At 38.4% G+C, this 10,704-nt stretch overlaps 1 protein-coding gene across 1 annotated transcript; it reads right to left on the bottom strand.

The window, feature by feature from the left end:
* Positions 1-402: 402 nt before the first annotated feature.
* Positions 403-10,696, bottom strand: psmd13 (proteasome 26S subunit, non-ATPase 13). Its single transcript, XM_086025231.1, has 13 exons — positions 10,483-10,696; positions 9,957-10,035; positions 8,466-8,500; positions 8,296-8,351; positions 8,177-8,220; positions 8,002-8,088; positions 4,838-5,009; positions 4,686-4,765; positions 4,481-4,606; positions 2,780-2,842; positions 1,584-1,664; positions 837-953; positions 403-703 (listed from the first exon to the last, which is right to left on the bottom strand). Exons 1-13 carry the CDS (start codon positions 10,581-10,583, stop codon positions 608-610), a joined length of 1,137 nt encoding a protein of 378 aa, XP_085881357.1. The 5' UTR covers positions 10,584-10,696; the 3' UTR covers positions 403-607.
* Between the last annotated feature and the right edge of the window lie 8 nt (positions 10,697-10,704).

Raw genomic sequence — 10,704 nt, 5'->3', positions numbered from 1 at the left:
TCTCTTCCTCGTTTATAATTTGCATAAAACTATCGGAACACCTCATGGCCCAAGCGAATGACGAGCACGCTGCATCGACATAGCTTCTACCTGTCTGTCTACACACATAGACACATACGGTAGAGGTCCCTCTTAGCCAACGGGATGCCAGGAAGATGCTAGGTAATGGCCAATGGCAGAGCAGCTATGAGTATGTTGCGTTCAGGAAACTGTAGCTGCAAGTAGCAGCCCATACTGTATTTTTACCTTTCGTATCCTGAAATTTCTTTCGTAACAAGAGGCAATATTTTCCTGTTGAGGCGTTTTGTAACTTGAAAATTTCGTATGAAGAGACGTTCGTAAGTAGAGGTACCACTGTACAGTATATTAAAATAAAGGTAAATGTAATTGACATAGATCAAGTTGACTTTTGTGGACATTTTATTCAGGTTGTGGACAGAATTTGTCCATATTTTGATAATAATACAAGCAAGTTTCTTTTGTAAAACACAACAGTTAGTTATGAAAAGTGCCAGTAACCTAAAGGATGCAGTCCACTAGAAAAAAAAAACCAAACAGAACAGGAATTACTGGTCATAGAGGGATGTTGGCAATAATTCATCGGATCTTAGGTGAGGATGTCATGGGCTTGTTGTTCCACGAGCATGGCCATGTTCTTAACGTCTCCGCACCAGAAGTCCAAACGCTCCTTCATACCTTTGATCTGAATTGGGAAGTAACATGCGAGAGTGAGATAAGTCAATTGAGTCAACCAACAGATATGCAATTCATGGATCTGAACAGCAACATAGTCAATAAAAAAAAAAAAAAACTCTGTGGAGCAATGAGAGTCTCACCTGCTGCAAGTCCAACACTCTTGGCTGCACCCAAGTCATCTGCACCTTCTTGTCCACCTCATCAATGTTGCCTTTAATGAGGCCAACGGACAGAGCCTTCATCACCAGAAGTTCCACCTGCACAGAAATCATACACCACATATTTCAGGAGCTACAATGCTTTCACCTACTAGAAACATTTTCACACTGACAAAACAAATTCTTTAAAACGAGACAAGGAAAAAAAAAACACCAATTCTTTCCACATTTGTTTCAAGTGCTCCACTCATCGAGTGTGAAATTACACAACCAAGTAAAATATAAGCTTACTGTCAAAAATGTATCTTAACAACCTGTTCAAATTGATCTTGATATCTTGGAAGCTACCGGGTCAAACATCTGCCATTTTCGAACATTTTCGTGATTGACACGTTGTCACGAACATAGCAAGAAAAAGAATGGGCTTTGCACACACTCTGCAAACATCCATTTATCACTAATAGTAGAATTAACCACTCACTAGCTGGCTGTCATGGTAACGCTAAGCATGCGTGAGATAGCAGCCCTCCAAAACAGGGCAGTTCTAAAAGTAGGATAAATGTGCTGTAATTCATCAGCCTTGGAGGAAAAATATTATACATTTCCTGCAATACAGTATATAGATATGTGGGCAAATTTCATTTTTCTACTATAACTTGTATAGGATTCATGTTAAACGGTTTTACAGACATTCTTGAAGGATATCTATCATATCATTATCCCACAAACCTCATTAACAGGGATTTTGGCACTCTGAGCAATTTCTGTGAAGCTCAGCTGCCGGTGGTTTGCTGGACGTGTGAAAGTCATCTGCAAATACGAACGAGAAAAGATAGATCATGAGGCGGTCAGTGTGCGTCGAGAGGATTTTTTGGTAATGGAGTAGATTGAAGCATTAACCCACTCACTGCCAGACCTAACGTTTGAAAAAATATGAAAAAAAAAAATAAATTCCTGGGATTGAATGTCTGGACTGTGAAAAGACTAAGATTCTGCTCTGGTCCACAGCTGTTTGAAGTTTTTTTTTTTTTTTTTACCTGATTTTGTAGTGTTAATTGTTGAACTGATCTTTTTCACTCCCCCAACTTCAAAGAATGATTACATTGTTTTCAGTGCCATTGTCTTTTGGTTTCATTAATCTTCTAACCTTCAGGCATCACAATTTTTCTTCAGACAGCTTTTGAGTGTCTGTGTGAGCTGTGGCCGAAACGGTTCCTGCGTGCGTGGACTCTTTCTGTTCATTTGTTTTACTGTTCTCCTGGTGTTCAGTAATTAGCTGCATAGCGCATTGGTGACTGTGACTCTCCTTTTGCGCATACAACCACATTGTAGTAAATGTACCATAAAAATCCTTAAGAACGTTCAGTATAAACTGCAGACTTCCAGGAAAACTCAACATATACCTTAGAGAAAAAAAACCTTTGCTTTGGTGTGAAAGTAAATGACAGGGGAGCACTCTAAGGTAGAACCTCAGTTCAGGTAATTAATTCGTTCTCCGTTCTCCTGTTTGTGTTCCAAATCAAAATTTCTCACTAAAATGAATGGAAATTCAGACTCAAACACCCGGCGCAGCTCAAGGGGAGGGGTGGCCGCGACAAGCCCAGCTCCGACAATGAACAATATTTACGTTGTGTAGAGAATGCATATTGAGCGTTCCGTGGGGATGCTGTGACTGTTGAAGCCTAATGTGTGTCAACTGAAAAATGTGTTTGGAAACCAAAGGAGGCGTTCCACTGTATTTCTCTTTGTCAGAGTACCACAATATGTGATTTGGGACTTGAAGAAGTGACAGTTTGCTTCAAATATCTGTTCAAACATGCTTGATTAAGCACTAAGGCCTTGACTGATTTGTGTTGATTCTGATGCACTTTCACACTTATCCAATTGTGCACTTCCGCTGGAACCTGAAAGTAAGTCCATCTCACCTCCATCACACAGAGAAGCTGGATCTTCTGCATCAGTTTGGCTTCATGTGCTGCAAGGTCCGGCTAAAATCAAGACAGGTGAGAGGGAAACATTCAGATTGATACATCAGATTGTTTCTGCCTTTTTACTAAACTTACCGATAATTGAACGTGCGTTTTACAGACAAGGATCAGATGAAGTTGAAAAAGTTTTTTTATTTTTTTTTATTTACTTACTCTATCAAATGAATAAAAAGGAATATACGACTATTACAGCAGCAGAAATAATTTATGGCATGCATGTTAGTGTAAACCGCAAAATGTAAACATTATTGCCTGAATTGTACAGTACATGACTTTTAGCTTTAACGTACCGGTACAAGTAAACCTTAAAATATAATAGCGATCTCCAAATGTAAACATTACACGTATAGTGCACATGCACATGACATGTTTTTTTACTGAGGTATATGTAAACTTAAATGCAATAACAATCTGAAAACGTAAGTATTACACGTATAGTGCAAATTAACATGACATGTTTTTAACCGAGGTATTAGCACAGTATTAGGAGGTCTCGTTCGTAGCTCCACTCAGTATTGTAAGTAGGTAATTCTGTAGGGATCCATATCATTTATAATGTCTATTTTTGCAAGATATTGGTTTCTGGCTTCACAACCTCATTTATCCTTGTAAATCCCCACCAATTGTTTGCATTTTAATATGTTTTTGAATCGACAAATACACAGCCTTTAATGCAGCTCCCAACATGGCGGACGATGACATCGTGATGACGCGGTACACGGGCCCTGTTGACCAATGTCTCTCTTCCCTTCCCCCCAGACCCCTCCACTCAAGTCTGCCTACCTAGCGAGCGGGTACTACATAAAAGCATTTATTTGTCCACATCTATAATATGCATGATCTGTACATATATTAGTATTACTGGTAACTTTATAGTGCAGCAGGACAAATTGATGTGCATATAACTGACTCATGGAGCATGGACATGCAGCTAAGAAGGGGGTGGTTACTTCTTACGTGTTATGGAACGACGCGTCATTCACTCCACCAAAGCCACTCGGTCACCGACATCATCTTTAGACAGGTGACTTTTTATCTAACCCCACAAAAAACAATCGTCGAGGGTCACCAGTCTTACTTTCTCCATCCCCCTGTTTTTCTGACAACTGTCTGAACCGCCACTCCTCAACCGGACTGTTTTCATCTCGTATACTGTATAATTATACTACTGACTGCCTCTGAAACCTAAACCTGGCTGATCACTGCCACCTGCTGTCCGTTTTTTAATGTTTTATACAGCAGACAAGCAGTGAAAGGTTGCGTCAGCTCCTACTGCACATTATATGTAAAAAACGTACTTGCAGGTCCTGGGGAAACAATGATAGGAAAACCTGTGGCCTGCACTTTTAAAACACTTATATACTAGACACTAACCTGCACTTACAGTATATAAGAAGTAAAGCCTAGCTGAGTTTTTTTTTTTTTTTTTTTTGCAGCCTTTGCGATTCTAAAATTGCATTTAACTACATTGCAAAGTCTGTTTGAATTTGATGAATTGTTCAGCCATTACATAAGCATGCCACAATAATACATTTAGGAGATTTGATCATTGTGGTAACTATCACCTCGTTAAGTTCTTAAAAGTTATCGGCTCTCCGATGTCTTTGTACAGGTGTAAATGTCATAAATGAAACAAACCTGCTGGCCCCATGCAGACTTGAAGCCTTGGAATTTTTCTACATTGCCTCCATTGAATGCATACAGTGTGTCAATGAGCCACTGCTTGTCTGTGTTTCTCAAGGACTCCAGTACAGGGTGCATCAACTGCAACGATAAGCAGCATAACCACTATGCACTGATATTGTTAAAACGACACATGGTAAGGATTTTGAGTGCAACCAACCAGTTCGCCAAAGTTGTACACGCCTTCTCCTAAAAGGCCGGCTAGTCCCAATGTGAATGCTCTTTCCTGCTTCTCTGTCTCTGTGAAGTCAACAGCAATTGTTACTTTGTCATCCAGATTCCAGTTTGTAGTCCCTTCATGCTTTAACTAACCTGGAAGGTCTTTAATGTCCACACAACCAAGGTATCTCAGGGCATCCTTGTAATAGGAGGCATGGTTCCCAATGATGCGATAATATTTGCTTGAGAGGTCATAAAACCTGCCATGCACCGATGTAACACCTGGCAAATTATTCAACATTTCCTCAACCTCCTCAATTAGTTTCTGGAAGAGAGAACAAAAACAGAGGCAATGAAATGCAGGCATTTACATTAGGTTTGGGGGATAAGTAGTGTTTGCAGAATCTTAAAGCGAAAGTCAACTCTAAAATTTCTTGACAAAAATATGTTCTATGAGCCTCCACTGGTCAAAACACGGCATTCCAGTTAATATTGCGTATGTAGAATATAAGTTATGCAGCAAAAATCACCCGTTTTTTGCCATCTCTTGGAGCGGCCATTTTGCCACTTTCTGTCGACTGAAAATGACATCACAGTTGCTCAGGGTTTACAATATTCTGTTTTTGGACATAATAGCATTCACAAAGAAATAGGCTTGGCCAAACATGCACTCCTATTGGCTAAGCAGCGCAAAGTATCATGGTCTATGTAGTTCACAATGCTGTGTTCGACTGAAGCGGGCCGACGGAGATGTTGAAAAATATTTGGTGGTATGACAGATTTATGGGACCTTTTATTGGTTAGAACATAGTTTTGTTCATGTGAACAATAATTTGATTTCTGTTTAATTTGGTTGTGTGTATGCTTTCTGTAGAACACTAAATACAAATACAAATAAACATGAGCAGTTGCATGTAAACATCTCTAAACAATGATAGTTAGCTGCGGTCCTAATTATACAAAGTTCAAATAGTACAGTTAACATGAATCTAAATGTATATAAATGACCATTGACCAAACACCTAATATTGAGGCACTTATTTGCTAATGCACACACGCATTGTGAATTCGATCAGTTTGTGGAAGAACTTAAATGTGTAATGTTCCCCTTCATCTGGCGATTAGCGTGGGTCTTAAACATCCATCCATCCATTATAGGTGGCAAAACATTGCATCAAATTAAACTGCACTAATAAACTAACCACCAGACGGTGCTGGAACTGCACAAATGGAAAACAACTTGAGTTTTTAAACAGATTTTCTGCTATTAATATTGTGACATGAAGACGATGATATCCTGCCAATTTTAATATTGCGATATCACCGATATTGTGACATCCCTACTAATGGCCAATCACAGCGCACCTGTTTTTTGAAGCTGAGCCATGATTGATTTGTTATCTGAGCCCTGAGCAACTGGGATGTCATTTCAGTCAGCATTTTCAGTAAGAAGCAAGTGGCAAAATGGCTGCCCCACGAGATGCACAAAAACAGGTGGATTTTACTGCTTAAGTCATTCCACAAAAGCAATATTAATCAGAATACCGTGTTTTTACTAGTGGGGGCACATATTATTGAAAAGAAAATTTGGGCGTTGACTTCCTGTTTAAGCACATTGCCATATTGGCAGACTTGAGGATTTTAAATATTGAAAAATTACAATCCCAAGTTACTGTAAAAAAAAAAAAAAAGGACAAACAATCTAAGCTTCAATAGAATTTAAATGAAGTGTCAATCAATTGAAAACACATTCTAATCGTTTTGCCTTTTTCTATTATGATTAATATGCTTTAAACCAGCAATGTTTAATCACAGTGAACAGATAAGATGCCACACAACATTTGACAATGAAATTGAAAACAGACTTTTTATCTGCATTAATAGGTAGAGGTGGGCATTCCGTCAGACTGAGGGACCAGTCTTTCAGTCCGTACCTGGAGGATGCCCATTTTTCAGAATTTTTTTTTGGGAGGTGGGACGACTGACGAAGGAGAAAAATGATAGACGGACGAATGACGGACGGCTACTCTGGCCGCTAATGGATGACGAATGACAGTCTAGCAAAATGTCGTAAAATGGCCACTGTTGATAAGGCAGTGAACATAATTAAGTCTAGATAGTTAAAGTGCAAAACAAAAGGAGTACATTTGGCACCAGTCAGTGTCTACTGTGACTGCATTCACAGTATGGAAAGGTTAGAAATGGGTTGTGCTAGGGCTGGGTCGATAATTCGATATCGATATGTATCGCGATTGACACGTGATCGATACCAATAGAAAATGCTTTCGATAAAATGTTCGATAGAAAAAAAAAAGAAAGAAAAACAAACCCGATCGCGCTTCCGCCTCCAAACATGAAGAAGAAGCGTTTAAACCAAAGAAGAAGCATTTAAACCAACAAGAAGAAGCTGTTAACTCAACGGAGCATGCTCGCAGGCCCGGCGGCCGCGCACTATGCTCGCGTACAGCGAGCGAGCGCTGTAACTTTGCTCAAATAAATGACCACTCGACTCAGTATAACTCTTACAATTAAATTATATTATGCATGATAACCCTATCAAAAACCCGTGGATGGGGCCACGGTGTACAAGTAGAGGAGTTCTTGTCTTTGACATGCTAGCAGTAGTTAGCCTTATCCGACACCGGCATCGCACTCAAGGTAAAATCAAGCAAGTAAAATATAAATGGACTATGGCAATAATGAGTCCGCTAAAAAGATAAAGTAGTCCTAAGACGGTTGGTCAACGATGATGGATGCACTGCAAGAGAGTATTCGTTCACTTACATTGGATGAACATTGAATGAAGGCTAATATATGTGTCAACAACTGCTTTGGGGTAGACCTAATGCAAATAAACATTTACAATGCACTGATGGAGGACAAACTGCACATTACACTACATAAAGATGTACAAAAAAACTCTTAACTGTTATTTAAAGAAAAGGTTTCAAACAAAATCAATAATTATCAATATTGACTGATATGAAATACTTAGATTGTGAGAGTTTTTCAAACATTTCTTAGCCCTTCTAAGCACATTATCTTTAAAATTGAGTTTATTTAATCTTTATATCGACCAGTTTATGTCACTCTTTCATAGTTACATTGACCTCTTATTAAAGGTTAAGTATTATGTTAAAATAAAATAACTAAATGTTCAATATTCACCTAAAACCTAAAAATTCAATAATCGATATCGACCAATATGAAACATTTATATCGTGATATACTTTTCAGTCATATCGCCCAGCCCTAGGTTGTGCTACTAATGGTGTCATGCAAGGATAGGAAATAAATATATTTGAAGATCCTCCCACCTTTGTTGCTGGAAGATCATTGATTTCAAGTTTGAGACTGCCGATGGACGTCTTGCACAGAATGACAGCTTCCTCGCTGCTTTTCACCTGGACCGGGATAAACACAGCCAGTTTGTCCAAATTGTGTTGTTGACATATCTAGTCGTAGTTAGTTGTGGTTTTATTCATGAACTACCTTTTCCTTGGTCTTCTCAAGAAAAGTGATGGCATCTTTGGGATCTGGAAACAAGTGTTTTATTAATCATTCATCAAATATAAAAGAAAATATTGTTTTCTACATCACCCTGGTCTTACCTGTCATCTGTCTGGCAACATAGAGAATAATCTCCATGAGGGACAAAGGATTGATCCTGCAAAGGGATAAGAACTATTAACTGAAAGATCGAGAGACAGTCACATGAATACATTAACAGGCTGAAGGACAGTTACTCCTTGGCAGTCTCTTAGTCATTTTTATTGATAACCTGTGTTCGAAGTCACTGATGAAGTTTTCATAAAGCTGCAAAACAAGAACAGGACTGTTAAAATGTAAAGTATAGTAGTTTGTGTGTGTCTATATATATATATATATATATATATATATATATATATATATATATATATATATATATATATAGATCATTCTAAAATCATTTCTAAAATCATTTCTTGTTAGGTAATATTTGGGATTTGTTTCTTCATTTTCTCCAGTTTCATATAAACAGCCACTCATAGCTGCTCTGTATACAACACTTTCTTACTAAGGCATAATGCACAAAAATGCAATGCAAAAAATCAACTAGAGAGGTGTAATGGTACACGTGGGTGTATTAATACGTTTAGGTATGGCATGTTCGGTTCGGTCCACTTGCGTTCGGTTCGGTCCACTTATTAGCGTGAGCTTACGCACGAGCGCTATTGACTGTTGCGTGCAGGAGACGAGAGTGGCGGCACAAAAGTGAGAGCCAGGAAAGAGCCAGAGCTCGAAGGTCCCCCCGTACACTGCGGTCTCCTGTTTGGAAACATTCTGTCTGTCCTGTTAAAATTGCCGATGGGGAAAGTTACGTGGTTAAGTCTGAAAGTTGTGTGCCGACATTGAATGTTTCTTAGACGAGGGAGCTAAAACGCCAAACTTAAACAGTGAGATTTATCATATTGTAGCGTCTTCCAGGAACATGCCGTCAGACGTAGTTTAATTATAACGTTTTTATTCATCCAAGTACAACTGCTCGCGCTTTTCTTTCTCCGCTGCTCCACTCGCTTGCCGTACGATGCATTCATGAACCTTGGAAACATCACAACTCAGCAATACACAAATCCGACCACAACACAGATAACCCAATTCGTTACAATATGCTGTTGAACATTCAAAGATTTCAATGCCTAAAAGGTGTATACAATTTCATAAAGACTTTTTTAAATTACTGTATTTTTTTCATTGTAAAAATAGTTTTGATATAGTTAGCAATAATTGTAACTGTTATTGTATGCATTTTTTTCATCACAAAAACTGTATATATGTACTGTAATGACAACTTGGCTTTCACTTGATTACTTAGATGTGTCATAGGCTGTCAGTGTCTTAATAATTTACAAAATTAAGAGATCTTTATTGTTGTTCTGTATTTTTTATTCTGGTGTAATTTCTTCGAATATCACCCGAATGGTTTGCATTTATCTATCTTTTCGTTAATTTTTTTTTTTTTAATCTGTTTTTTGTACCGAAAATATACCGAAACTAAGTTTCCAAAAAAACGAACCCAACTGTGATTTAGCGTACCGTTACACTCCTAATATCAACCCAGATATTAAATGTCATTATGGTTGTTTTGTTTTCATAATACACAACATTGTGAAATGTTATATGAACAATGTATCCTGCTAATAGATCATTCCAAGTGAAACTCACATATTGGAAAACGAAATCATTTGAACAATAATGAGGACAGAAATGTGTATTAATATGAAGTATTCACCTGTATAAGGCCATCTCCGTTTTTGAAACAAGGGTCTTTAACGAAGTCTGTCAATCTCAGCGTCAGCTGATGCCACAACCTATCAAATGAACCAACACAGTCGCATTTAGTCAACACTCTCAGACACAAGTGGAAAAAATGTGTTTCATTCTCCACGCAAACATGGGCACTTATGTTGTAATTTATTATGACAGTGACTTAAAAGTAAGTCAATCGTTTTCTAGTTTTTAATTTCCCACCATGTGTAACTGTACTATTACACTTTGCATTTTACTTTAAGAGACGCCACAATTAATGGTGTATATACGACAGAGAAAGTACTATTATTAACTTAGTCTTTCTTGTACGGAGACCATTTATTGAGTCGTTCTTTTCGGAGGGAAGTCATGACTTTCTGCTAACAGTGTGAGAGACGATTACTCACAAATTGGGCTAAAGCTAGGTCGGCGCATGACTCAGCGTGCAATTCAATTGAATGAGGTTGCTAACACTAGCGAGAGCTAACTTCAGTTGGCAACATTTTTACCTTTTGTTGTGCAAATCCTCCAGTGTGTGCCACTCAGTCGCCATCTCCGGCGTTGAGCTGTTGCTCTGCTGCTGTTTGAGGTACCCGGTAACATCTCTCATGATGGCGACACAATGAAATTAAACTGAATTCGTGCTGATCTACGTGAATACTTTTCGGCTAACGTCAAGTAGCTTGAAGTGTTGTTGATCTTCAGGGCTAGATGCAAGGAATTCTGGGAAA

This window comes from Filicampus tigris, chromosome 3, assembly GCF_054856515.1.
Source record: "Filicampus tigris isolate MCC_2025a chromosome 3, RoL_Ftig_1.0, whole genome shotgun sequence".
NCBI classification, from domain to species: domain Eukaryota; kingdom Metazoa; phylum Chordata; class Actinopteri; order Syngnathiformes; family Syngnathidae; genus Filicampus; species Filicampus tigris.
This window is presented reverse-complemented; position numbering and strand designations above follow the sequence as displayed.

Bases quoted from the DNA above. Each gene is read 5' to 3' on its own strand.
- psmd13 (XM_086025231.1), bottom strand. From the start codon at position 10,583: ATGAGAGATGTTACCGGGTACCTCAAACAGCAGCAGAGCAACAGCTCA. The intron at 10,036-10,482 runs GTAAAAATGTTG...TTCATTTGATAG, and splicing joins GAGGATTTGCACAACAAAAG to GTTGTGGCATCAGCTGACGC. The intron at 704-836 runs GTGAGACTCTCA...TTCCCAATTCAG, and splicing joins GAGTGTTGGACTTGCAGCAG to ATCAAAGGTATGAAGGAGCG.